Source organism: Enoplosus armatus, chromosome 8 (assembly GCF_043641665.1).
Source record: "Enoplosus armatus isolate fEnoArm2 chromosome 8, fEnoArm2.hap1, whole genome shotgun sequence".
In the NCBI taxonomy this organism is placed as follows: Eukaryota; Metazoa; Chordata; class Actinopteri; order Centrarchiformes; family Enoplosidae; genus Enoplosus; species Enoplosus armatus.
Window position 1 is genome coordinate 9,788,396 of NC_092187.1, and position 25,633 is coordinate 9,814,028.

The 25,633-nt window shown below is 42.9% G+C and overlaps 2 protein-coding genes across 2 annotated transcripts; one reads left to right on the plus strand and one right to left on the minus strand.

Moving 5' to 3' along the window:
* Window positions 1-2,600: 2,600 nt before the first annotated feature.
* rimkla (ribosomal modification protein rimK-like family member A) lies at window positions 2,601-15,270 on the plus strand. The gene is made up of 5 exons (XM_070911133.1): window positions 2,601-2,763; window positions 10,254-10,484; window positions 12,286-12,372; window positions 13,662-13,865; window positions 14,759-15,270. The coding sequence occupies exons 1-5, from the start codon at window positions 2,601-2,603 to the stop codon at window positions 15,268-15,270; spliced, it is 1,197 nt and encodes a 398-aa protein (XP_070767234.1).
* Window positions 15,271-19,542: 4,272 nt separating this feature from the next.
* zmynd12 (zinc finger, MYND-type containing 12) lies at window positions 19,543-25,567 on the minus strand. The gene is made up of 8 exons (XM_070911111.1): window positions 25,428-25,567; window positions 23,563-23,692; window positions 22,710-22,881; window positions 22,420-22,589; window positions 22,040-22,162; window positions 21,856-21,949; window positions 21,209-21,354; window positions 19,543-19,674 (listed from the first exon to the last, which is right to left on the minus strand). The coding sequence occupies exons 1-8, from the start codon at window positions 25,565-25,567 to the stop codon at window positions 19,543-19,545; spliced, it is 1,107 nt and encodes a 368-aa protein (XP_070767212.1).
* Between the last annotated feature and the right edge of the window lie 66 nt (window positions 25,568-25,633).

Consider the following 25,633-nt stretch of genomic DNA (forward strand, 5'->3'; position numbering starts at 1 on the left):
TGGTTAATTATGACGATATTTCATAGCATTTGGTTTTTTAACTGTTTTACCAGACACGAACTAAATAACAGATACGAATAATTTATTGTTGAGTCACATAACTTCATAATTTTGTCTCATTGAGATAAGCTAATTTGATATGACCAGAGCATCATCCAGTCTCGCGAGAACACGCCAAGCTCGCAGGCGAGATCAGTTGCGCATGCGCAATTGCACCTGCGGAGTGAAAGGCAACAGGATGCAGAAATAACATTGGTTTGGTACATTTGCGTTAATAATTTGCTTTTGTGTTAACGTGTCTGTTCTGCAACATTCCTGTTGATTAAAAGTTCAGTGACTTAATCCCCAGTTTAACGACAATCACCAGCTGAGGGTTGACATCCAGGAGCCCATTGAAGCGTCTCAATGGAGACTTCAGTGCATCAGATGGAATTAATTAAAAGGGTCACAGTTTCAAATTGTTAGATTATCTATACTGAGCTGTAGTTTTGATGATTTGATTACTTTTTCTGTTTGGTTTATTGTAATAAAATATTAATTGCATGTCTGTATCGACTCGTGTGTTCTGTAAAAATGATAAAATGTCTTGTTATCCTAGTGTAACATACCTTACTGTGTTTGCTATGTGTAGTGTCGGTGTTCCAGGAATATAAGAACCATGTTGATGGGACATTCTGAACCTAAATAATGTAAGAAGAAAATGTTTTTTAAAATCAATATTTTAAGTTTTAAGATTTGGAAACAGAAATATAAAGTTGCCATAGAGTTAGGTGTGTGCTTTTAGCCTATATTTATTTACATTTTGGCAAATTAGCACAATCAAAGTATGCCGAACTAGCTATAAGTAGTTCCTGTTTGCTATGTACCCATGGGTGTCCAGGCATCTATCACTGGATTACTTTTATACTGAAGAAAACTTAAAAACGTGATGATTCTCGGGCAAGTTCAGGAGTTATAAGAAGCATCTTTTTTTCTCAGTGGACGTTAATCGCGATGGACATCAGAGATAATGATATCCTCAGAAATTGTAAATCCAACTGAATCTGAAAATATGTGTATCGTGACTGTGAAATCTGATTTGACCCCCCCCCCCCACCCATAATATCCGTACAGTGAGAGGAAGAGAACAAGAGAAGTGGGTCACTCGCATAATTTCGCACCATTGTCACATCCTTCTTCTTAGCCGACGTAGTTATGCCTGGATGGCACTAGCCTACTAAACAGTAGTCATTTAGTAGTCTAAATACAACTTATCTGTGCAGAATGGAAGAAAAGATGGACAGTGTCTTTGGTTTGTGGTGACCTTGTTTTATCCGCTGCCACTTCGACATGGAAACAGCGCTGTCGGTATTCGCCAAACCTCCTCTTACCGTCTGGTCTGAACCGGTTCGGAAAGTGCGCGATCTCGTGCGCACTGCAGACTCCACGCACTAATTCATACAGCACTCCGCGCGCCCTCAACAGACTCGGCCCATTATTCCGTTTCAGCCTCCCTCATTGGTTTGGATGCTCGAGGCTCGCCCACACCTTCCGCGTGCTGTTTGGACAATGCGAAAGTTTACGAGTTGGGATTGGTTAATGCCCCTCCAAACCTTTTCTTTTAGGGCAGGTGTTGTGCGGAGTTCTGCCTGCCAGTCGAGAATTGCATGCCCATCGCGGGAGTGCGCACAGCAAAGGCGAAAACTACTATATTGTAATGATTTGAAAATATTGATGACTCTGAACGTTCATAAACTATAGACTTCAGACCATTAATCGTCATCGCAGAACCCCCGAAAACAAGATTATATCGTTTTTAAACAGTACGCTGTTTTAGAAATCATCACAATATTTGGTAGTTTTCGCTTTAACTGTGCGCGCTCCCGCGAGGGGCATGCACTTCTCAGCGGGCGGGCAGAACTCCGCACAACACATGCCCCGTTTACTGTGCACGGGCTCGCGGAGAAGTGGAGTTGTAAACGAAGCGCGTGCACCTTTCAGCACCAGCACCTCGTGGATAGCAGCCAAACGGAGCAGACTTATCGACAGACTACCCTCGATGTGGGTTATCTAGCTTATTGTAACAAACCGGCGACTTAGCGGTTTGCAAAGCCACACAGCCGCTGCGATAGCGGGAAAACTTCATTGGTAGTTTTGAGTCGGCAAGTGGAGGATATAAAGCGGCACAGCTCGAGCTTTGTTTGCCCCGGCGGGCAGATAGTGCCAAGAGCTGCATCTCCGTTGAAAGAGACACGTTTCTGCGGGTAAACATACCGTTTTTTTCGGCTCGCTTGTGTCCAATTTGCGCGGTCTTGTTTCAACTAACAGCGCCCCGGGAAGACTAGATGGCTGCAAATGAAGGGAAACAAAGGTGATAAAGAAGATTTCTCATCCTAGCCGGTTTCGGCCCAGACAACGGTTGACCCGTGGTCCTGTTTTTAGCCACATCACAGCCTGCTCGCACCGTTAGCCGCCGAGGTCTCCATTGTGTGAGCGTTTCTGTGCTATTCCACTGCCGCCCGATCCCCCGGATCACTCGCTGCCACCGCACACCTGCCGCCTCCCACAGCCACAACTGTATGTTTTAAACCGGATTTGTTTTTTGATTCCACGCATCTAAAATGTGTTCTCGGGTTTGGTTCGTGACCGACCGGCGTATCAGCCAGGAATATCCCCAAGTACAGATCCTCCGGGCACTGAAGGAGCGCTGCGCCGACGAGGATGTCGAATTCCGCTCTCTACTCATGGACCAAATCGTGCTTACGATCAGCGAGGGACAATTAGGCAAGTATCTCCCGATTAATCAAAGCCGCCAATGTCTGATCGTAAACTGTGTAAATGAATGATGCCGTGTAAATGCAGTGTAACTTGAATTGACGTTGTTTTAGGCCAACAGTGCTCTACTGGCTCCACAAAGTTAATGGCAGACCGTTAACGTTATTGTTTGGGGTCTAACGTTACACTGCCGTAAAGCAAGGAGAGGGCTAGCCCGGCTAGCCCGCTCTGCCTGCTAGCAAGGAAGTGCAACCACAGCCGTGACCGCCTAACCCACTTTCCAGCTAGACTGCCTGCAGACTGAGGGGAGCGATGATGCTTGATTTAATTTCGCTGAATACGTTGCAATACCAACAATGCCGTGGATGGTAACATTTACTTAAGAACCAAAGCAACATCAAAATAGTTTTTTCCATTTAACATTAACGTTACAGAAGCCGATCACTTTGTATGATGTTGTAGGTTTTATGATATTCTCGCACATGTTAGCCTGGGTTTCTCATGTGGAAAACCTGGCACCAGGCATATTTCCTTTCGAAATCGCCCAGAGAAAATGACACACATGTAGGCTAAACATGTTTCACATACAGAAACGGCCGCAAGTAGACTAGTCGAATTTGACTCGTTCAATTAAATATTTTAAATATAGAATGCATAAAAGGTAATGATTTAATCCACATCAGATGTAACCAGCACCCAAAGTGATATCTTATATTGATACTATTGTCTAACCAGAAGCCAAAAAGGTTAAACTGAAGGAAGACAATAAGCAAATCTTGCATCAGTGGAGTCATAACTAGGACATTGACTATCAAAGCTTAAATAAATGTACCATATATCAGGCTAATCTACTATGTCAGGTTTTCTATATGTTTTACCTTATCTGTGCTACCTACATTATGTCAGATGACAGATCTTCAATCAATCGTTTGTTGTCATTTTGGTCCAGAACACATTGTTTGTGCTCTACCTGTTATGAAACGACGACATTGTAAGGTACTGACTCAGGAGGCCTTGTTAAAGTGATGGTAACAGTAGGAACTCTCAACAAACAGACACACATGGAATTCGTCAAGGCAGTGTGAAGTGGGGCCGTGTCACCAGATGAGAGGCGTGTAGGTCTCAATTAACACATAAATGGTGTAGGCCGGCACTGGCAGAGGCTGAATAGTTGGGAGAGACTGTAGGATGAATAAGGGTGAGATTGGGCAGCACATCCCTTGCAGACTACATGCTGTTACATCAGGTCTACTGTACAGCTCAGTCATGGCAAAGCGTTATACTCAACATGGGGCTTCAAATAATATTCATGAACATAAACAAATCCTAGAGATGGCTATTTGTGGCATTCATACGGAACAGAATACCTACCACATGGAAATTAAATTAAAATGCTTTTGTTACCATGACTACTTAATCCAACCTGAAAAAATAGGCTAATCTGTAGTATTTTAACATGCTAAATACATCTAAGAAACACCCTGAAAATTAGAGCATATTAGCCAACACAGATAGGTAGGTAGACAGCTGTCTAGACGTGTAGTTTACCAAGATAACTCATCTGGAGCAGGGCAGTTAGCATGACCTCTAATCCATGCTGGCCCAATGTCTGCATACAGTAAATGTCTTCTGAGCCTTGGCTTGACATCACAGATTAACAGCCAGCGGACAGATTGGCCACGCTGTGGGCTTGCTACACAGGAAGCCGTGGAGTACATACTTTGTGACTGGGGTCTTGAGGTGCATGCTGGCCCTGTGCACCTAGCATTGCATGTAGTTTTTATCTACATATGAAATAGCTTTTACCATTTATGTGGACTGCTGGTTCAAACAAGAGTCCAAACAGACATTTGGCAGCTTGACTGCATATGGATTAGCACAAGCGTGCATTACCAGAGGCAATGAACAAGTTAAGGTGAGTCTGGAATTTAAGATAGACGTCAAGAAATACAACTACATGTGCAGGGACTGAGACAAGATCAGTGAATGCTCATTGTTTCTGCTTTGGGAACATAAGTGGTATTTCACCACAGTGTGATCAATAATCCCCTTGTGGTCCTTGACCACCTCTTTAAGTGGTTAAAGTCATTCACCAATACTGTCATATTTTCTTGGGTGTATTTTAAATTTGACATTTACATGTCATTTATTAATTAGACAAGCTATTTCACAAATGAATTTACAAAACAACAATGTGAAAGTAAAATTACTCTGATACTAGAACTGGTTCAAAGATAAGTTTTCCACTTGTAGTAGGTGCTACATTAATCAGAATCAGAAATACTTTATTGATTCGCGGGGGGAAATTGTACAGTACCGATGCTCCCATGAACAAAACTAAACCAAAAAAGTTCTCGCACATGTTGTTTTAGGGTGGGTCAGAATGCAATCACAATCCTAAAACTGATAACACCTTTACGGCTTGGTATTTCAAAGGTTTCACATTCTCTTGGCTCATTTGTGTGTTCTCAAGTCACGTTGAGGTCCACATTTCACACTGAAGTTAATGGGTTCAATATGTCCCCAAGAGGAGAGATGAGTTTGCGCACACACACGCACACACGCCATCATGTTTTAATGACCAATGATGGCCCCTCACATAAGACAGCCAAATCCAGCATTCAGCGTGCTAGAGGCATTTCACATCCCATGATTTGCACTGTGAGATGTTTTAACAGAGACCGGATATGAAGTGATGTTACAATCCTTTGTGATCCTTGCGCATGCCAGTGGGCACATTATTACCCCAAAGATGCTAAATGCAACGCTCCTATGTCAGTGAACCCGGAAGATGGAACATTATGGCAGGCTCAGTATCTTAATTTACCACCAGACAAGTGAGTGTGTATCCGCTTCAACATGTTTGGGGTTAAGATACTGTAGCTTAAATGCCAATCCTTTTTATTATTTATTAAGCACAGAGTTGATCGCACATGTCACACAGCCCCAAAGGAACACAGCCAGCAGTATCTCATGTGCAGGTTCTCACAGTCAAATGCTGCCTGAACAGGTATATTTGCATTTTATTATTGGAGTTGCCTACAGACTGTATAAATGCCAAAAGTGAGGCATAAACACCTCGATCACCCCCTGGTGGATGGCTGCAGTATAGGTCATAAACCCCGCCCCCTCTATGTTAGCAGAGGGGCCAAACTAAAAAGTCCAAGCACATGTCAACATTTTTCTCAAAGATGGTTTCTATCATTTTAGGTAGTTCTTATCACACTGATGTGTGTTCAGGTGTTCATTTTTCTCATAAGTTTGGTTTTAATTAGTTATTTGATGCTATAAAAAGGGGGTGTGACGTCACGACTGACAACTGGGATTGACTGTGGTGTGCTCACGATTAGGTTGGGTGGGTGTATGGTGTACGATGACGGGTGTATGGTGTACAATGACTACTAGAGTAAGATGGCCGCGGCCCTATCCGGGATTCTTTGTCTTTATTTTTGTACAGTGGGAGGAAGTGGAGACGCGACGTCCATTTTTATATACAGTCAATGGTGTTGCCAAAGAGTGGCTCTAAATTATTACTAGTTGTTTCATCAGGCAGGGAGCTAATATTTGACAGCAACATTGACTGACACATCCTGAAAAATCATTAAGGGGTGAGCAGCTGACACATCTTTCCATATCAAATCTGACTATGCTGTTGTGAATGTTCAGCCTTTCTTTTTATATATGGTGATACCGCAAATAAGCACTTGCATTTGCAATTTGCATAGTTGCAGTAGCCAAAGAGAACAGTGTGTGCTCTATGATTACTGGACTCTAAACCTTCTTACTTCATACTTTCTGATGATGTTGCATCAATGTAAAAAATGTGGCAGGAATAGGCTGCAGGTGACCACAAATATTGAGAGAATAAAGATGCATTCCCATCATACCACATGAACAGCACAACCCACAAGTCAGGTCAGGAAGTTGACAGCAGCCGCCAGCCAAAGCTTCTTGACTTGCCAGTATTACCAGCCACTCTGGCAGATAATGAAAAATACTTTGGAAAGGAGAAGAACATCAGTTATAATAGCAGTGTTTTTTTGTTTTTGTTTGTACCAGCTACTGTGGCTGGTGGATACAAAATATTTCCTACCTAGCATTATGTCAAATGAATAAAAAATAGCCATTGTGTAAGGCTTGGCAAGAGAGTGTATAGACTCACTCTGCCACTGTACCCAAGTACTTACTCCCCCTACAACAAAATTGATAATAACAAGTTGAATTACTCAAAAGTATTAACAGTAATTTATTGTATTCATATATATGAATATATTACAATGTATAGTGGAGTAAGTTAGTATTTTGTGTTATTGATTCATCACTATAGTACTGTACATGCTAAATCACAGGTTAGATAAACAAACTGATGTTAACCATACTGGATTGCATGTTGCTGTGAAGTGTGATGTCAAAGAAAACTGATATCTTCAAAAACATGTTTTATACTGTGTGTTATCAGTTCAGATTACATAATTGGTTATCATTTATTTGTTAAATCGCATGACCATGCCAAATCTGGTGCATGGTTATATTGAAATATTTCCCAGCCCTAAGCCAGACAAAATGACTGAATTACAATAATGGGTGGTAATGGGTTTGACCTATTTAATCAGAGGATTCTTCAGTGGCAGTTTTATTTGCCAATTTTGTTGTCTCATGATATGTCTTGCCTGCCTCAATTAGTTTAAGTGCTGTAAATGGCAAAGTAGCTGTCAGCTATACAGTACACAGGCCAACTCACAGAGGATATGCAGGTTTACATGGCCTCTGTGCTCTATGAACAAAGGATTTTTTTTTGCTTGGCCTCACAGTACAGTAGATATGTTTTTTTCCTGATTACTAGTTACTGATGACACATATGCAAATAGAACATTGAAGGCATTGTTAGCCCCAGCTGAGCCAGAAGAAACCATGGGGGAACCTGCTGCCCCATCAGGCTAATTTAGACAGGATACCCAGACCCAGCCTGCATTCACGGCTGGCAGGACCCACCAGTCAAACATTGGCACAGTGTTTGTCAGCATCGCCTGCTTTGTGACGTTGCAGCGGTATGCGTAGAATGCTTGTCATGCTTGTTAGCTTTGTCAGGCAGATTGGAAATGGGACGCACATATACAGTCCATTGAACCCGAAAAACATTATGGTCCGTCGTAGAGGTAAGAAAAAAATCCCACCAGTTGTCACTATAAACAGGTCACACCCACTCTAAATGTAGACATTGTTGCACAAAAACCTATGTTGCCTTTGTTATACGCTGAAATGGTCAGGAGGGTTTCTGAATGTTTTTGCAATGGTCACATGACGGACAGTGCAGTGCACACGAACACTTGCACAAATGAATAGGACTGATTCATCTCGCTGCCTCATTGGTCTCTGTTTTGGTTCCCCTGGAGATGGAGACGAGCACCGTGAACAGTGAATACTGTCTGTCAAAAACCATGAGACCACATCCCCTGATACTTCCCACTGTAACACCACTCGCAGTGCTCTCAATGGCTGCACAATCAGAGCAGTGTGTGAGAGTGTTGAATAGGGCTGGAGAGACAGTGAATCCTCCTGCTTCTATACTGAGATTGTGAGGAGGAGGAGAAGAAAAAGGGAGGGGTGGCAGTCTTTTCATGGCTTCATACTCCTTTTTTCATGCGCCTCCCCTTCCCCCGTGTTAAGCCTACAAGACATCCCTGACCTTTTCTGCCTGCTGTCTTTCTCTTGCCCCCCCCCCCCCACCTGTCTGTGCACAGAATGACCCTAAAAAAAGGTGTTGGTCCCACCCATAGGGTATGGATGATGCACGCTATATAGGCTTGAAACACAGTGCATCTGTTGGTTCATCAATAGCTGTCTTATCTGTTGTTTCGTATGCAGCAACCATCAAGCTTAATGTGGTTAATATGGCCTCTGATGATCTCAGCCAGTGGCGCTGTCACTATTGTGAGCCTGCAGATTCTAAGATGGCTGAAATTCAGGTCACGGTAGAGGTGGAACTGCTGTGCTGTGCCAGTGACAAATGTGTCTCCTCCCCTCTTACCCGTACATATATATGTGCATATCCCCACATACACGCAGGTTTTGTCGTCACCCAATCTGCTCTTCCTGATGAGCTGTTGGGTAGCATCGCCTGCTGAAAAATCTCACAGTCTGTCTCTGTTTCCTCTTCTCATCCAGGGTGACAAAGTAACACCAGTCACTAGTAAAAACGCTGCCAAATCTTTGGCTACGGCTGGCGAATTTGCCATCTGTGTTAGGCAAATATCAAGGCAATATTCTGTTATTTCAAAATGTTATTCTATTGTGCAGATCCAGATATCTGTTGGTAGAGACCGCTAGTGAATGCTGAAATTTGCTGGATTTTTTTTCCCCTTTGAAGAAAAGTTAGCGTGTACCACGTCACACTGGCTTTATTCCCGCCGTCATACTATACAAGCTTCTCTTTGTTGAGTCTCCCCTGTTTTCCATGGCTTATACATGCTGTGCTGAATTGAAATGGCTGATCAGTGACCTATTCAGATGTGTTCAGTTAGCCTGTTGTATTTACTTAGCCTGCATTTGCATAATAAAAGTGGTGTCAGGCTGAGACATTGAAAACTCATCCCAGTTTCTGACTTTCAATAAAACAAAAAACATACATTTCAGATAACAATCACTTGATGACAATGATTTTGTATTATGAATTATTACCATTTAATTTAAGCAACAGCAAACTAGAGTGTATTCAAAAATATCCTGAAACTAAACAAATATTTTGTTACATACAATATGGTGTTTCTCCCTGATGTGTTGTCATGTGTGATTAAATTCAGGATATGCACCCTTGGGTCTCAGACATCTATCCCTACCCCACTGCCCTACATTAAATGTATAGTGTCAGCACATCAGTGAGGATATCTCATTCTCAGTTGAAGGGGAAGACAGTATTGGCCCCAAAAGGCAGAGAAGCTGGCCGGGGAGTACTGTATATGGATACGGGCAGCATGTAAATAATCGTATCAGCTTGGCAAGGCAGGTTCCAAATTCATGGCTTAACACCACCAGCCTCGGAGCTGGCTGCCTCTGCCTGGTCCTGTAACCCTGCCAACTCTCAGTCAGTCAGAGCTGTGGGGTGACGACTGGAGCGGCGTCCACAAACAGTCTCCGTAAGAGGAGTAAACTTTTCCACCAGCAGATGATGGAATCCAAATCTCACCAACCACTTTCATAATGTTTCCAGCTGCGGTAAATCTGATTTTTAGGATGTAATGGTAACTATAAACAATGACGCCTTACTCTCTAACGTGGCAAGTAGAGAGGACAAGCCAGTTGTTGGCTCTGGTTCCACGAGTGCCAGAAACAGACTGATGAGTAAGTTCTCCGTGTAGTGGCTCAGAATTGTTTTGAATTGCACTGGAGAACTACATGTATGAGGTCCAGGTCTACAGTTTTTTATAACCTTTGCTAACAAAGGATTTTTGTTTAATGATGGCTATCTTCTTTCCACCCTCTGTTCTCCAATCACCCTCCAGGTCTGCGAGTGGAGCAGGAATTGGTGACATCATATCCACAGGTGGTGGTGGTACGAGTGCCCACGCCCTGGGTGCAGTCCGACAGTGACATCACTGTGCTGCGCCACCTGGAGAAGATGGGCTGTCGGCTGATCAACCGGCCCCAGGCCATACTCAACTGCGTCAACAAGTTCTGGACCTTTCAGGAACTGGCCGGCCATGGGGTGCCTCTTCCTGACACCTTCTCCTACGGTAAATCAATACTTGATATTAATCTTTTTCACAGTGTTGATGTGTTGTGGTAGCACTGGGTTGTTGTAACCAAGACGCCTGAAGCAGTGTGCTTCTCCATGACTGTAATCAGGAAGTCACTTGGTGATGATGTGTGTGATGCAACCGGGTTTATTAATACATCTACTTCCCAGTGTGTGGACAACAAGTACAGGCCTTGAGTCAGATGCTGCATTGTCCCTTATGTAGAGCTCTTAGGGTTTTCTACAGACTACAGAATGCAGAGAACATAAAATAAGTGTTACACACAAATGCACAAACAAATAAAGAAAGACACTCTGGCTCTAATAGAGGTGTCCATCACAGCACCCGCTGGACAGCTTCTTATAAAAAGATCCAGTCAACGCAAAAGTGTTTCATACATCTGTTTCTCTATGAATTGTTTCCATCAATTCAGTATGTGGGAGTATAACTGCATCATCTGTAGCCACATGGATAGTAACATAAACACCAGCACTGCTGTGTATTTGTGTGACAAAGTATGTTGGGTTTTTTTGACATTTCAATCACATTAGTTGCATCACAGGCTTTAGTCCACTGCATCTACATAACAGATTGATAAGCCATCAGTCAGATAATCACTACTCCACTGCAATTACTCAAACAACAAAGAGAAAATACCATTTACATACCTCGTCAAACCCTCATAGCCGTCCGCTAAACCATAGATATTTATAGGTTTCTCGACTTCTCCAACACCAGTGGTTTATAACCTACTGCCAATAACGTCAGAGGGTATGTGGGGATACAGCCCTCTCAACACAAGCCAGACTGCTGTTTTTATTTTTTTTCATTTGTTGTAGCTTGTTGAGATTATAAGACAAAACAAAGGCTGACAACCAACGCCACACATTTCTTTCTGTTTTCCAAAACTCCACAGCGCTGTGGTGTTTGTGAGAGCAGGAAAAGAAGGATACAGACAGAGAGAAAGACAGAGGAGGGGGTGTTTGGCCTACATTCCATTCGTCTCTCTGCACAGTAGGCCAGGCGATGCATGCAGAGCGGCTGGAGAGCTTATGTAACACCCCAGTGCCCCACCCCATGCCCCCCCTCATGATTTTTCAAAATAAAAGATGCCATTGCCTCCCTCCCACTCTCCACCCTAGCAGCTTATGACGTGGTTGGACCCACATTTGATGTCCACTCGTTCTCGCCTCCTCTGCTCCCTCTGTTCTTTCTCCTTCTCACTGAAACACATGTGAATCAGTGCATCTGGAAAAAAAAAAAAAGCAGTGTGACAGGGTAGTTCACATCTGTTCCCTTGACCGAATGCCAGAAAAGAACCAGACAGGCAAACAAAGATGGAGAGAGACGGGAAGTGGAGACGGCGAGAGTGAAGGGAAACACGTTATGAACGCCTCCATTTTTCATTATTTTTTACACATTTTTCTATCACTTCTCAAGCCAAAGCAGAGAAAGCACATCTGCTGCTACAAGCTGCCATTCTGTATCAATGTCAGATATGGTCAGCTGTTTCACATTAACGCATCCTTCAGTGGCTGCTCCGTTCCAATCTCATGAATCAAGCAGCAAAATAAGTCTAAGCTCGGGACAACACTCCTACAGCCTTGCTGTTTTGAGTCACCCCTGTTGCCATAGAAACGGGCTACAGTCCCTCCCCCCACTCTGCTCAGACGGCTGTAATGTGTGAACTATGCTATCAAAACAAGGACAATTTTTAATATATTTTACACGTCTGTGTGGGTGCATGTTTGTGTGTGTGTGTGTCTGCTTTGTGTTTGTGTGCACGGGCATTTCCCAGGTGGGCACGACAACTTCCGTAAGATGATCGACGAGGCAGAGCCACTGGGCTACCCTGTGGTGGTGAAGAATGCACGTGGTCACAGAGGTAAGACCATCAGTGTATTTCTGCCATGTCACCAGCTCTATGCACTACACCCCACCTCAGAAATCTGTACACTGCAGGCCCCTGCCGGCAGCTCAGTCCACCCTTATATGAAATTCATTGACAGAGTGTTATATGATTAGGACTGTGGTGCTGCAACAAACACAAAACAGAAGCTTGTAAATGTGTGCAGTATGGCTGCTAGGTTAATCCTTTTTGTTTGTTGTTTACCAAATTTAGCTTAATTTCCTCATTTTGCCTGAAGTCACAGGGTGTGGGAAGTTTTAGCCTTGCCATTAATTTGGTGCTTCCAAGAGATAAGCCCCAGTGTCTGCTGACCCTTTAGCCCTTTCTTATTCATAGTTATCGACACTTGACTGGCTCTGCCATTGTGTAAAGGAATAACAATAGGCCTCGGCTAGCCCAGGCTGCCATCACAGCGCATTGTTAGGGAAAGCAGCCGTTGGTCAACCACTAACTTGACCCTTTTCTATGGAGTTTGGCATCTCAAGGGTTGCTTTACTCCCCTCAGTGGTTGACCGTTGACACTGGCTGAAGTCCAGCTTGCCTTCCTTCTCATGAGCGAATATAAAAGGTTGTTTCAAAATCGTAAGAATCATAGGTCAGTACTCAATCCCACATTTTATATGTCACGGGCTCTTCCTGGCCAGTTGTTGGGATGTGAAATATTGTAATTCACAACATAGTATTTGCTTTTGCATGCACATTGTCTAAGCAATGTTTTAGTACCATCAAAACAAAGTGGCCGTGTCCACGTGTCTCACAGGACCATGATTCCTCCTTGCTTGTCTTGTCTTTTACTTGTAAAGTGTTACATCATACCTGCCACTGCCCCGTTTTCACATCTTCATGATGTTACCGAGGGATGCCTTGTCATCTTGCTCGGATTGTCACTTACACACGATGTGCACACACACACACACAGCCATCACATGATTTTCCCTGTAGCTGAAACTGGGGTCAGAGGGCTTGACAAGCAGGAGACGGAGCCAAGAGGTGCTAATTAAAATTGGCGTCTTCTATCCTCTGTGAGAAGCAATTCTGTCGCTGCTGAGGAGTGTCCTATCCATTATATGAGGAACGGGAATTGGCATGAGGCTTTGTCAGCAAAAGCGGCGTCTTGTCAGCAAAACTCTGAGGAAGTTATCCAACCTCAACTAATACACAAATGTCAGACCCTGCAAACAGGTCTAGTTATCCTGACAGCCTGAGAACTAGCTCACCTTTCCTTCCTTTCTTCATCTTACTGTGTATCTCCTTCCCTCTCTCAGGCAAGGCTGTGTTCCTGGCACGGGACAAACACCACCTGACAGATCTGTGCCACCTGATCCGCCACGATACCCCCTACCTGTTTCAGGAGTATGTCAAGGAGTCGCATGGCCGTGATGTGCGGGTGGTGCTGGTGGGCGGCCGTGTCATCGGCTCAATGCTGCGCTGCTCCACTGACGGTCGCATGCAGAGCAACTGCTCCCTCGGTAGGCAGATGCCCAAGACTCAATGATTGAGTTGACACACTGAATTACTGAACTATTAAACAATATCACACACACATTACTGAACTTGTCCCCCTTCCCCTCATTACAGTTACCTACAATGCAAGACTAGTCTAATAAGGTTACTTTTAATGTACTGATGATTTGGATCATATGAGAATTGTCTTGAGTCTTTTACTGGTTTATTTCTAGTCGTTTTAGTTAAAGAACCAACGCTGTTCTGGTTATTAAGATTTAGAGACAGGGCAGTTTTCAGCCACGTTTTTTTAAACATAAAAAAGGCAGTAATAGACGGGCATTAACTACTATTAACGTGAACCATTTTGTAATTTGTTCAGCTACTGCTCTGTGTGCCACATTTACTGGATTCTTCTAATCATTCCTGTATATGAGGGCAATATTTAACAGTCACAGCTATAGTTTTTGATCAAGTATAATGCCCCATCTGCTCCATAAACCAGTTTTGGGAAACAGTGCCAAATCAACAAGCTGAATCTACCCTAGAGACATCCAGTGACACGACAGCCCAGCTGATGAGACTGATCTTCAATGTCAGAGCATGAGCAGTCTTTGGTCTAGTTGAGGCTGTAATGCGCTGTGACATATTTAGGACGTCAGTCGTCAGATTATTCTGCATTTATGTAACAGATCATGTTGACACTTGAACTGACTCTAGGTGAATCTGATATGGTATTTGATTCTGTGATACTGAATATTGAAAATAGCAAAATCCTTTTAAAGTATTTCCTAAATCATCCACATATATCTTATGGATTGCTCTTGATTGTCAAGTGTTTTTGACAATCTGGATGGTGAAGTGAGTGAATGATTGTGGTGGGTATTAACCAGCTTGATGTCTCTCTCTGGATTGTTAGGTGGTGTAGGTATGATGTGCCCACTGAGCGAGCAGGGCAAGCAGCTGGCCATAGAGGTGTCTAACATCCTTGGCATGGATGTGTGTGGCATTGACCTCCTGCAGCTCAATGATGGCTCATTTGTGGTCTGCGAGGCCAATGCCAACGTGGGCTTCATCGCCTTCGACCAGGCCTGTGGAATGGATGTGGCAGGCATTGTCGCCGACTACGCCTTGTCGATGCTCCCGAGCCGCCTCACCCGTAAGATGTCCCTGCTGTCCGTCGTGTCGAGTACCAGCGAGACCAGCAGTGAGCCGGAGGTGTGCCCTGTGCCGGCTGGCGGTGGCTCGCTACCTGAGGCCGTCTGCAACATGAGCGTGGGCTCTACTTCCAGCGAGAGTGACCCGGAGTTGGCCGAGCCCTCCCAGTCCTCGCCCCGGCAGTCCACAGCCCCCACCCTGCCCGATCTCCCTGATCCAGCCTACAACTTCAACACCCTCCTTGCCAATGAGATCAAGTTATTGACTGAGTGAGATTCACGCAGCTTCATGCACACACAAATACATAACACGCAGACGCACACCTGTACGCATGGCAACAGACATTCCTTTTCAAAAAACACATATCAATCCAAAAACGATTCAAACGTAGGATGTTAAATGCAAAAATCAAGAGCGGAGAAAAACCGAACACACATACAGACACAACCACAGAAATACAAACACCAAAACAGGAGCCTTCTCCTACGAACTCCCTTAAAAAAAAAAAAAAACTAAGATCTGAGGCTGCTCCCCTGACTCTCCTCGCTTTGCCCCTCTACTCCCAAACTGCAAACCACACTATCCAAACCTAGCTTACACTGCACCATGGTGGCGAGCGTGGGATTTAATGCATAAGATAACTGCCAAAAATGACCTCTCCTAGTTTACTTTTTTGCAAAATAGTGAGGGTGAATGTTTTTTTGGGTGGGTGTGGGATTCCCATAAAGGCATACACTGGCCATATCTTTATCCTTTAGAATACAATAACATTATTTAAAGGAGAATCTACAGTATGTTGTCCTAAAAAAGGGGTTTACTGCTGAGACTGTGGTAAGGTTTGGTGGATTGGAGGCGAAATGAAGTGTTTTTTTTCTCAAGTGATTAGCTTCTTGGGAGAGGAATACATCCTCATGCTAGGCACATTATACTGTCAGTTCCAATGTAGCAATGTAGTGCACCTGTCAAAGGACACAGAACAGGATAGGGACCATCCTGCAGCAACTGGAGATGGAGGGATTTCAAGTCAAATTTACTGCGATTCATAATTCAAAATGACTGAAATGAGAGATGAATTCACTACATGACAATATGTCATATGTTGTAAATCCAACTAAAACAGTTAGTATACAAAATGTTGTTTTTTACCAGGTTGGCACAAAATAAGTCCTATAATTCAAATCCATAAAACCACAAATAGATATTAAATTGTAGCTGGAGCTGCGACATTTACAGTGAATATGAGGCTGACGTTGTGGTGTCAGAATGATTTACCTTTCATGCGTAAATAAGAATATTATTAACCCAGATTACATACGCATAGCACCAGAAAATCATCCTAGGTGCTAACACAGCATTCATAAATCAATTCTCTGTTCACTCTGAATGAAGCAGGCTCATGTAAATGTAAGCAAAACTGGCCTGTGCAAGGTAGTAGAAATAACAAATAGCAGTTCTGTTTAAGAGTCACAACCTGGAATATAAAATTGTAAATTTTACATTCCTGGATAGCTTGTGTGATTAGCCTTACCAGCGGCAGCAGTCTGCTGCTTTTTAAAATTCACTCAGTGTCTAGCACTTTATAATAAACAGATGCATTTTTTTTCTCGCTCAGATGACATATTTAAGAAACACGAGACAGAGTGTGAAAGCTGCGTCTACACCTGCGAACAAAATATACCTCAAAACAGTGACTTCTCACTGCCATAGGATGACATAGATATTCAAACATACAGTACATATCAGCCAGGATCCTTGTGGTTTTCAAATGGCCCCTGATATACCAGGTGTTCCTTCCCTTTATGTCTAAAGAGTTAAAAAAAGTAGTTGTGTATTATTTTTTAGCTTTTTTGTAAATATTTAGGTAGTGAATTAGCTTCAGTGCACACTAGTATCCAGCTGATGAAACTGGAAACGGCTGAAATAACTGCCAACTTTGAAACCTTCATAAGCTATCGTGGACAGACCTGTTTGTACAGACCTGCAATATGGAAAGGTTGAAACTGAAATTTGGTGCTAATATTTCTGGATTTGGTTAGTAATTTCTCAGTCATATGATTTGTAGATTTTACTTTTATTGTTTTCACCTTGTTTTTTGATAATAAAAAAATGAAGTATCCTAACCCACAAAATATGTTGGCATGATGTACAAATAAAATATGGAAACTATATTTTTGCAGTCTCTTTGAATAGAATGTTACTTTTTCTTTCCTTTTTAGAAAAGAAAGGAAAAATAAAAATCCAGGGATTTCAGTGGCCAAGAGCTTCTTGCTTACGGTTTTTGTTCCTGTTGATTTACCTCTTGTACGCCTTCTGAAATAACTATCAACATAGAGGTAGGGTACGCTGGGGTAAACGCCATCCATTACAAATAATTTAAAGCTCTGATCAAAAGCACAAATGTAAACCCTAAGTTGTTCCACGTAGTGACGTCAATGTTTTTAGGCTCATAACCCTTTCTGTTGAACACAACTCAGGGAAGCAGCCTGGATCTCACCCCTGACCCCCAGAGGCACGACATATCCATCTGAGATAGAGACATGTCAAAAGCAAAACACACACCTACAGGCAGACAAAAAGACACAAACAACAATGAAAAAAAGGTTGTAAACTACAGTATAAGACAATGTGGTGTATACCATGGTTAACATGCACTTTTTTTCCTTGCTTGTTTCATATTGTTCCTTGTTTTCTTCCTAATTTATGGTATTTTTAAAGAAAAAGTGGTTTGTGTGCACTAATATTGTCTCAATAAAGTGAAACCGCTGTGAAGCTTGATTTTATTTTCCTTTTTTGTGGGCCGGAATTTACTAACTGACTGGAATTTAATGGGCCTGCTTGAGGGTGCCAAACCTTAAACCCGCCAGACAACAGGAAAGGCAGCTTTTATCTTAAGCCTGCTATCAAGTGATCACAGTGGCTCCACTGAGGGAATAACACCATTTACACTACTGTGATGTAGTCCGGTATCCATATAATGAAAGTATCTGACGAACAAACTGTGAAATCCGCTGATGTCCACTCTCCTGACAAGCAAGGGCCGGTGGGCTTGATCATCAAAAAGTCACATCCCAGCTCATGTGGGTGAGCTATCTCCAGTTGTTGTTGCCCCCCCCCCTTTTTTTTTTTGAGGTCTTCGTCTGTGTATTGAAGCCTGTGTCATTCTACATTGTATACATAAATGTAAATCAAAGATCACATATCCTTTCAAGACATTAAAAAGACATCCAACAGCCATAGCAAAGAGCGAAATGTCCATTTCTCTCTTACAGCCCCTGTTCTTAAAATCTGTACTTCATCCATGTGCAGACAGAGCACATCTAGCCATTGAAGGTTCATTGAACTGTGCCCTAACAGCTTTCAAAATGCCTTTTCCATTGTCTGGATTTGAGGATCATAGTTGAGTCAAGTTCCCAGTTCAGGTGGGTTTCTTTCTGCTTGGTCTTTATATCAGTGGCCATGAAACAGTGGAAACGAGGCATGGAAGCTGCTGAAAGAAATGGGTACCGCATGCTAGTGACACAAGGAAGAAAAGAAAAAAAATGTGTGTAAATCATGAAATGATTGAAAGTGTATATTGGCCTGTGTGGTGCTTAGCCAGCCTGGAACAAAACATACAAGGACCTCCTGGACTAGTCACTGTGTACAACAACACAACAGAGCACAAGGTTACTATTTAATTCCAAACTGCTGCTAATGTATATTTGGCTCAAAAATTAAAAAGGGAATATGCGGAAATCCAAGTGTTTCCATGTTTTGCTGCCTGTCAACACAAAACTGAATCTGAATGCCAAAAATCAAACACTTTGTTGTATAATTCAGTACTAATAACACTAGTAGTGAGATTTTAAAGGTGATTCTTTGTTTTGATATAATGAATAAATGTTTCAGAATTGTATAATATGTGTAGGATTTCACAGCAATCCTCGGGTTCATTTTACGTAAATGTATTGTAAAACGAACCTGAGGTTTGCTTAAAGGTTTACAATATACTTTGTTTTGCAAGAGGAAAATGCAATGTTTATGCTTCAGTGAAATAATTCAACGGTCCATTAATGATATATATAGACATTAGAAATCTTATCTTTGATTCTATCTGCATATGGTTGAATTGATGAAAAGATTCTGGACTGCAAGTTAAGCAAAAACATTGCATAAAAAAGATTTTAGCAAATGCCCTCACCATTATTCTGTTCTGTATCATTCTGACAGTGTTACAAACTGGATCCCAAAAACGTGTAATTCACAAATGTGCAAAATGATGTAAATATATATCCCTCTTTTTTTAGATTAAAATAAAGATGAGTCATTCAAAACCAATGCAAATGTGTCTCCTCCTCCTTACTTGCTTTGAGACTATTATCTGCGTACAATACCAACTCACAACATCTGGATAAACCCTACATGACATCATAAGCTCTTTGCTCGTTAACTTTTTATTTATTACCAGTTCAGTGGTTTCTACATTTACATTAGTGAATCAGTGTGGGGCTAAACGGACTCAGATCTCCAAGCAGAGGAATGGGCAGGGCAGAGCAGGTATGGTGACTAGTCAGGACCAGGATGTGGTTCTGTCTGCAGACTCTGCACCAGCTGCAGCAGGCCCTGGATGGGCTCTGTCAGGTCATGGTTTGGTATCAGCTGGCTGGCCTGCAGGGCCGTGCAGCCAAATCCCAGTGCCTGGCACACAAACACAAGCGGAAACAAACACAGCAGCTGCAGCTGTTAGACTCTCTGGGGGGAGCAAAGCTGACTTATATAATAATATCACTGAAAATTGAACCACAACCCGGTCGACTTAACTTATCCCTCTTTATCCTTCCGACAACCTGATTTGCTAACACTGTTCTTTATAGTTCCTAATTGAGGATATAAAGCATTGTTTGATACTGTTGACAAAACTATGCATGCTTCGGTGGAAACATGCCAAGCTCAGTGTGGAATTTGTTGAGGTTTACAGTGGCATTCATGGAATTCCTGCCGTCTCTTAGGATTTGTGAACAGCTGGGAATATGCATTTCATATGTGTTACTCAAGTGTTTGAGTGTTTAGTGTCCTGTCCACCCACAGCTCTCTCGGCAGTGAATATAAGGCTGATACACTCAATTTAACCATGATTCCTTCACAATATCAAGACATCCTACTACAACCAAAATTACCATCATGCTCTGCAAAATGAAAAGAAGAAAAGCAGTAATTAAGCTCCATGCCTAGTTTTTAACCCTTTTTTTTTTACTTTGTAGTTCAATAAATGTAAGTAAAAGGAGACAGTTGAACAGCAGACTTGAAGGCTGGGTGAGCAAATCATTGTTCAACCAGGGTACCCTGACACCCAAACACACACACACACACACACCCATGTCAAGAAGCATCCACCCAGCAGAAGTGTCTTCGAGAAGACAGAGGATACTTTGTTGAGGCTGACTCTACACTCTGGCCTCCCTGTGGAGGAAGGCAAGCAGAAACTGAATTTCCATGTGGAGATCAAAGATATTCTTCAATAATTTGGAATGTCCTTCAGGGTAGTTAACTGAGGCATCATACTGGCATGGTGAGCACTGGCCCTTATTCCTATAGCTGCCATTTCTCCACTCCAAGTGTGTATTTAACAGCAGGCAGTAACTCTGCTAACTTGTGTTATTTTGTCTCTGCTTCTTCTCTGAGAGAAGACTTGATACGTTTTAGCATTTAGCATTTTCTAGTAGTCTAGGAACTCTGGTGTAGCTGTTGGTGAAGAAAAAAACTGCAATTGTATTTCATCCCGCCCTAACCACCAGATAAAAACATGACTGCGAAACAATCAAACACATAAACTGATTGTAGTGTTGTATTTGTGTATCTATGAATTTATATGTTTACTGTTTGCTAGAGTGAGGTTACTTGTGGCAGTCACCTCTCTGGTACAGAACTTCCTGTACCAGAGAGGTGGGTATGGACCCATTCACTACACCATTGCTGCCTCATTCTCTCAGCTGGCGTGACACATGAGAGATCTCCTCCAGTGGCATTACAGAGAGACCAGAAACCAGGGTAGAAGTCAGAGTGTCAAAACAGTCAGGTCAACTCCCACTAATTCCCGCCTCATCTTTGCGGCTTTACCAATTACAGGTAATTCCATCTTGAGACGGCCCTCTAAAGGAAGTCCGTAATGGGGAACTGTGTCACTGGGCCAAACTGGACCTTTAACGCCTGGTCACCTTGTCAGGCAACTCACCTTGAGGGAGTCTCCTCCCAGGAACCACAGCATGGCCAGGCAGTGGGCCACCAGTGCAATCTGAGCCGAGTCTTTTCTGGAGTCGTTCTGCTCAAAGTCCAACATGGCTCTTAACATCTCGTCCACTTCAACTCGCTGGGCTTTATCTGATTGAAAGTCAAGACGCAAAGTCAAGACGCAAATGTTTACAGTATGTTACCATGGGCATAAATTCACTGTACACTTGGAAATTGTAAGTACTTCTGTCTGTATCTTCTGTATAGTTTGTGCAACACCCACCTTTCCCTGGTAAACATCCCAGAAAGCTAACAGGCTTAGCATCATATGTAGGGCAACAGCTACAATAGAGGTTAGCGGTGCGGATGCTGCGCAGCCAGATATGTGTCAGCACTGGTCTCTAGTCAGCCCTAAGCATGCTAGTGTAAATCTGGGGTTTAGCCTTCAGATTGCACAGCAAGACAGCTCAGCTAAATATAGTCCTGTTGACCTTCTTTTTTCAGTGATAGGCCAATGGAGCTCTGTGCTGTTTAGCGGGTGGAGCAAATGATGGATTGGTAATTTGTCATTTTCTGATTCTGCACTGTGTTTGAATAGTATGTCCGAATTTGATAGATAGGCAAAACCTAAATGTATGTGACGAGACGTACCATAAGAGGGCTTCAACAACACATCAGGATTTTGGACGTTTTGGACATGGGTCTTGAGGAGTTTGGTCAGATGGCAGTGCCAAATACGAGCCACCTACAATATGAGCAAGAGAAGATAAACCACAAAACACTTCAACACGTCAAATTGCCACATCATAAGCACATCATATCTATTCTATTTTACCTCGGAGTACAAGGAACGAGCAACAGGCATCTTCCCCTGTTTGGCAAACACATCAGCCATGAAAAAGTAGCCACCACAGGTCACTGTGCTATCCAGACCATACGCCTCACTGGCAAAGTATATCTGAAAAACAGAGAAATGTTTTTACAAAATATATTCATATATACTGGGGATTTCCAATCTTGGGTGGGAGCACATGAAATGAAAGGAACAAAATGTTGTACATTATGAGAAATGAATGTACACCACATACAAAGTGCAGAAAGAGTTGGAAAGAGTGGCTTGCATTTTGCTCCTCGCAATATAAAAGTTATTGAACATTTGAAAATATTTCATGTACTGAAGCCATTTCTGGAGAGTGCGCTAATTATGACACACACATCATTTGCAAAGTTGAGCAGAGCTGCTTCCAGGTTTCCAGTCGCCGTGTGGAGGCGGCCCAGGCTTCTGTGCAGCCGGTGGTGGACTGTGTGACCACATTCTGGGCTCTTCAACACCGCCCACTCCGCCTGGGACAGGAGCTCCGCCACCAGGGCTAGATTACCCAAACCTGGACACAAATATACATATGTGCACACAGACACACACAGAGTCATGCTTTCAACGTCATATATATGAAGGAGAAAGGAGACAATTTGAGCTGAGAAACCATTTTGTGCTCCCTCCCCACCCATGTTGGCCTCAGCAAGCAGCAGGTAGGCAGGGACCATTTGGACAGTGCTGGGGCCATGGACGTCTATGGAACAGCGCAGGCAGAACTGGGCGGCAGGCAGAGCCTCCTGGTGTTTCCCCTCAGACAGCTTGCTCTGAGCCACCGACCTGCAAATCTCAATCAGCTCTGCCTATGTAGGGAACCAAACGTAACATTTTACCTTTACATTAATTAATCAGACTCCGCTTCCAGGAGTATTACATAACAATTCACAGGAGTAAGACTCAAAGGGTAGAACTGAGTCTGTAAATCTCCACTCTTTTCTTCTTCCCCGCCTCGTCAACTTAAACTAAATGTGTTTCACAACGTTTTCACTCAGCTGGTAAAGTGAAAGAAAGGAAAAAAGAGGGGTGAAGTCAACAAAGATCCAGGGTTCTTGTGTATTTTTATTGTTTAAATTCTTTTCCATTGCTGTTTCCTGAAATGTAGCACATTGTACATGAACATGTACAATGTCTTACTTTCACTGAATCTATGCAAAGTTTTTTGTTGTTAGACAGTTAAATCTACCATTTTATTGTGTGCTTCAGGTTTGGATTTGGCAACTTCAGTCGTATGAATTTAGGAAAGCTAAAACCAAACAACTGGAAGCTAACACTAGACCTTTAAGAAAGAAATTATGAATCTTAGACAGACTTCTCTTCTAAGAAAATTCAAAACCTTTCATTGCCTGGAGATATAGTTTTCAGAATTCAAGTTTTCCTTTGCATTTTCCTTGACAGTGAGAAATGTTAACTAGATTCAAACTCAAAAAAAAAGATGTCTACACTGTAATGTTTCCGTGGTCCAATTGCATCACATACATCCTCACCTTTTTAAGCTGCATTTCAATGCGGCCAGCATGCTGGAGACTGAAGAGTGTCTGGGTGCGAATGGGCACAAGCAACTGACAGATTTTCTCGTGGATCCCCACCCAGTCGGCCTGCTGGTGCTCTGCATCACTGAGGAACAAAAAAAGGTTTTGTAACTGCAACTTAATGTCATTTTCATATTCCCACACTGACTCTCTCCCTCAGGTTCCTTCCCTCCCTTCAGCCTCCACAGAGTCCTCGTGACATTGTGTGAAACTTGAATCTCCCCTCTGGGAACAATGTGGCTGATGTCGGCTCAAGCTGTTGATCAATAACCTCTTTTCCCTGCTATGATTTGAACAGCTGAGTTGCAACTTATTCTCCAAGTGTAGAACAGTGGCCTGGGTAAGAACGGTTCATAAATGTGGATCAAACTGACTTCAGATCGACAGACGGATATGATAATGTGTACCATTAACGCTGAAATGTTTCTTTACAGTATGTATCAGTTCGTTTGAAGAGAAGTGCTAACATTTCCACAGCAGAGCCTCTATCCCATTTAGAATATATCATCTGGGTGCACAGAGGGCATACTAAATTGTATGCCATTACATAACCGGTCTGTAATTTTGTTCATCTGGCTCTCCTCTCCTGCACACTTCTGTGGAAACTGTTTGGTTTCCCTTTCGATTTTTTTTCTTTCTACTGAGGAGCATGTGCGCTCTCTCCAGTGTATTTGTTTTGCTGGACTTGAGACAGAGGCAGTGAGCAGGCAGTGATCTGGCCACGTCACGTCGACAGTAGCACTGACATCGCTGGTGTGTGTGTGTGTGTACGTAGACGCACACAAATCAAGGGGTCTTCTTAGGACGCAGGGCGAATTCTTGTCTCTGCTGAGCTTTCTTTGCATGATACTTCTCAATCTGCCTAATAATAAACAGTCACCACAAACATTAGCCTGGAGACTAGTTAGCCAGCAGCCTCATAATATGATATGGCTCATTAGGCTTTCAATAAACCATTTTACTCCTAACATTATGATAGCTTTACAGTCTTATTTTATGTAACCTAAGACATAAAGAGGATGTTGCTCTGACAAAGAACAAAAGCTAACTCAACTCTTAACTGGCAACATGTACTGTATTTCCTTCACTTCTAATAAAAACTATTGTTTTCTCCCCTGGATCCCTTGTTTTGAGGTACAGCTGAAAGACATATAGGTTACAATGTCCCATCTAATTCAAGAAATGTGCAGGACTTGTAGTTCATCTTTAAGGCTGAGAGGGAAGCAAGCACAATAAGTAAGTGGCTGTAAGCCGCCTTTAAGAGACTGGATTTAATGGCTCATCCCTTCGCATAAATCCCCACAGTGAGGGGTGTTGCCACATGCTCCTCTTCACTCCCCATACTGTGCCAATGAGGATTTCCCCGAGCACCATCTTATGATCTGTAATTGCAGAGATGTCCACATACGCCAAAGGTAAACGTTGGCCTTTGTAAAAAGCTGGCGTTGAACCAACTCAAATGATCGAACAGACGCAGGCAACAATTCCCCGTCAGCAGTCACATGAACAAAAATAACCGTTGTGGTAATTTCATTTTCAGATGTCCACCCCCGCCCCCCGACGACACAGTCACATGAACGATCTTCATGCCGACGTGTTCTGTTTTTATGCCGTGAGATAATATGGAAAACAGTGCCACCTAACGTCCAAACCGTAGACATGGTTTGACCAAGTTCTCACAAAATGAACACAAGACTTACCCCTCTGTGGCATTTGGAAATGACGCTTTCACAAATAAATGGCCTGACAGCCCATGAACCGCCTTAACGTTTCACGGTAAAACAGCTAAGCTAACGCTAGCTAGCAGAACTCGACCTTACCAGTAAAAGGTGACGCGACACTTCGTGCATTGCAGGCTCGCTCGTCTTTGACAAAGTTCACACAACTTTTCCGCTCCTTTGGGCAAGGAAAGTGGAATTATCTTGGATGTTGTGTCCAAAGCATGAGGTTTAGCTTCCATTATCACAAAAAAAGCCCGTTTGAGCTAGGTACTAGTTTTTCCAACAGAAAATTAGCTGATGCGCCA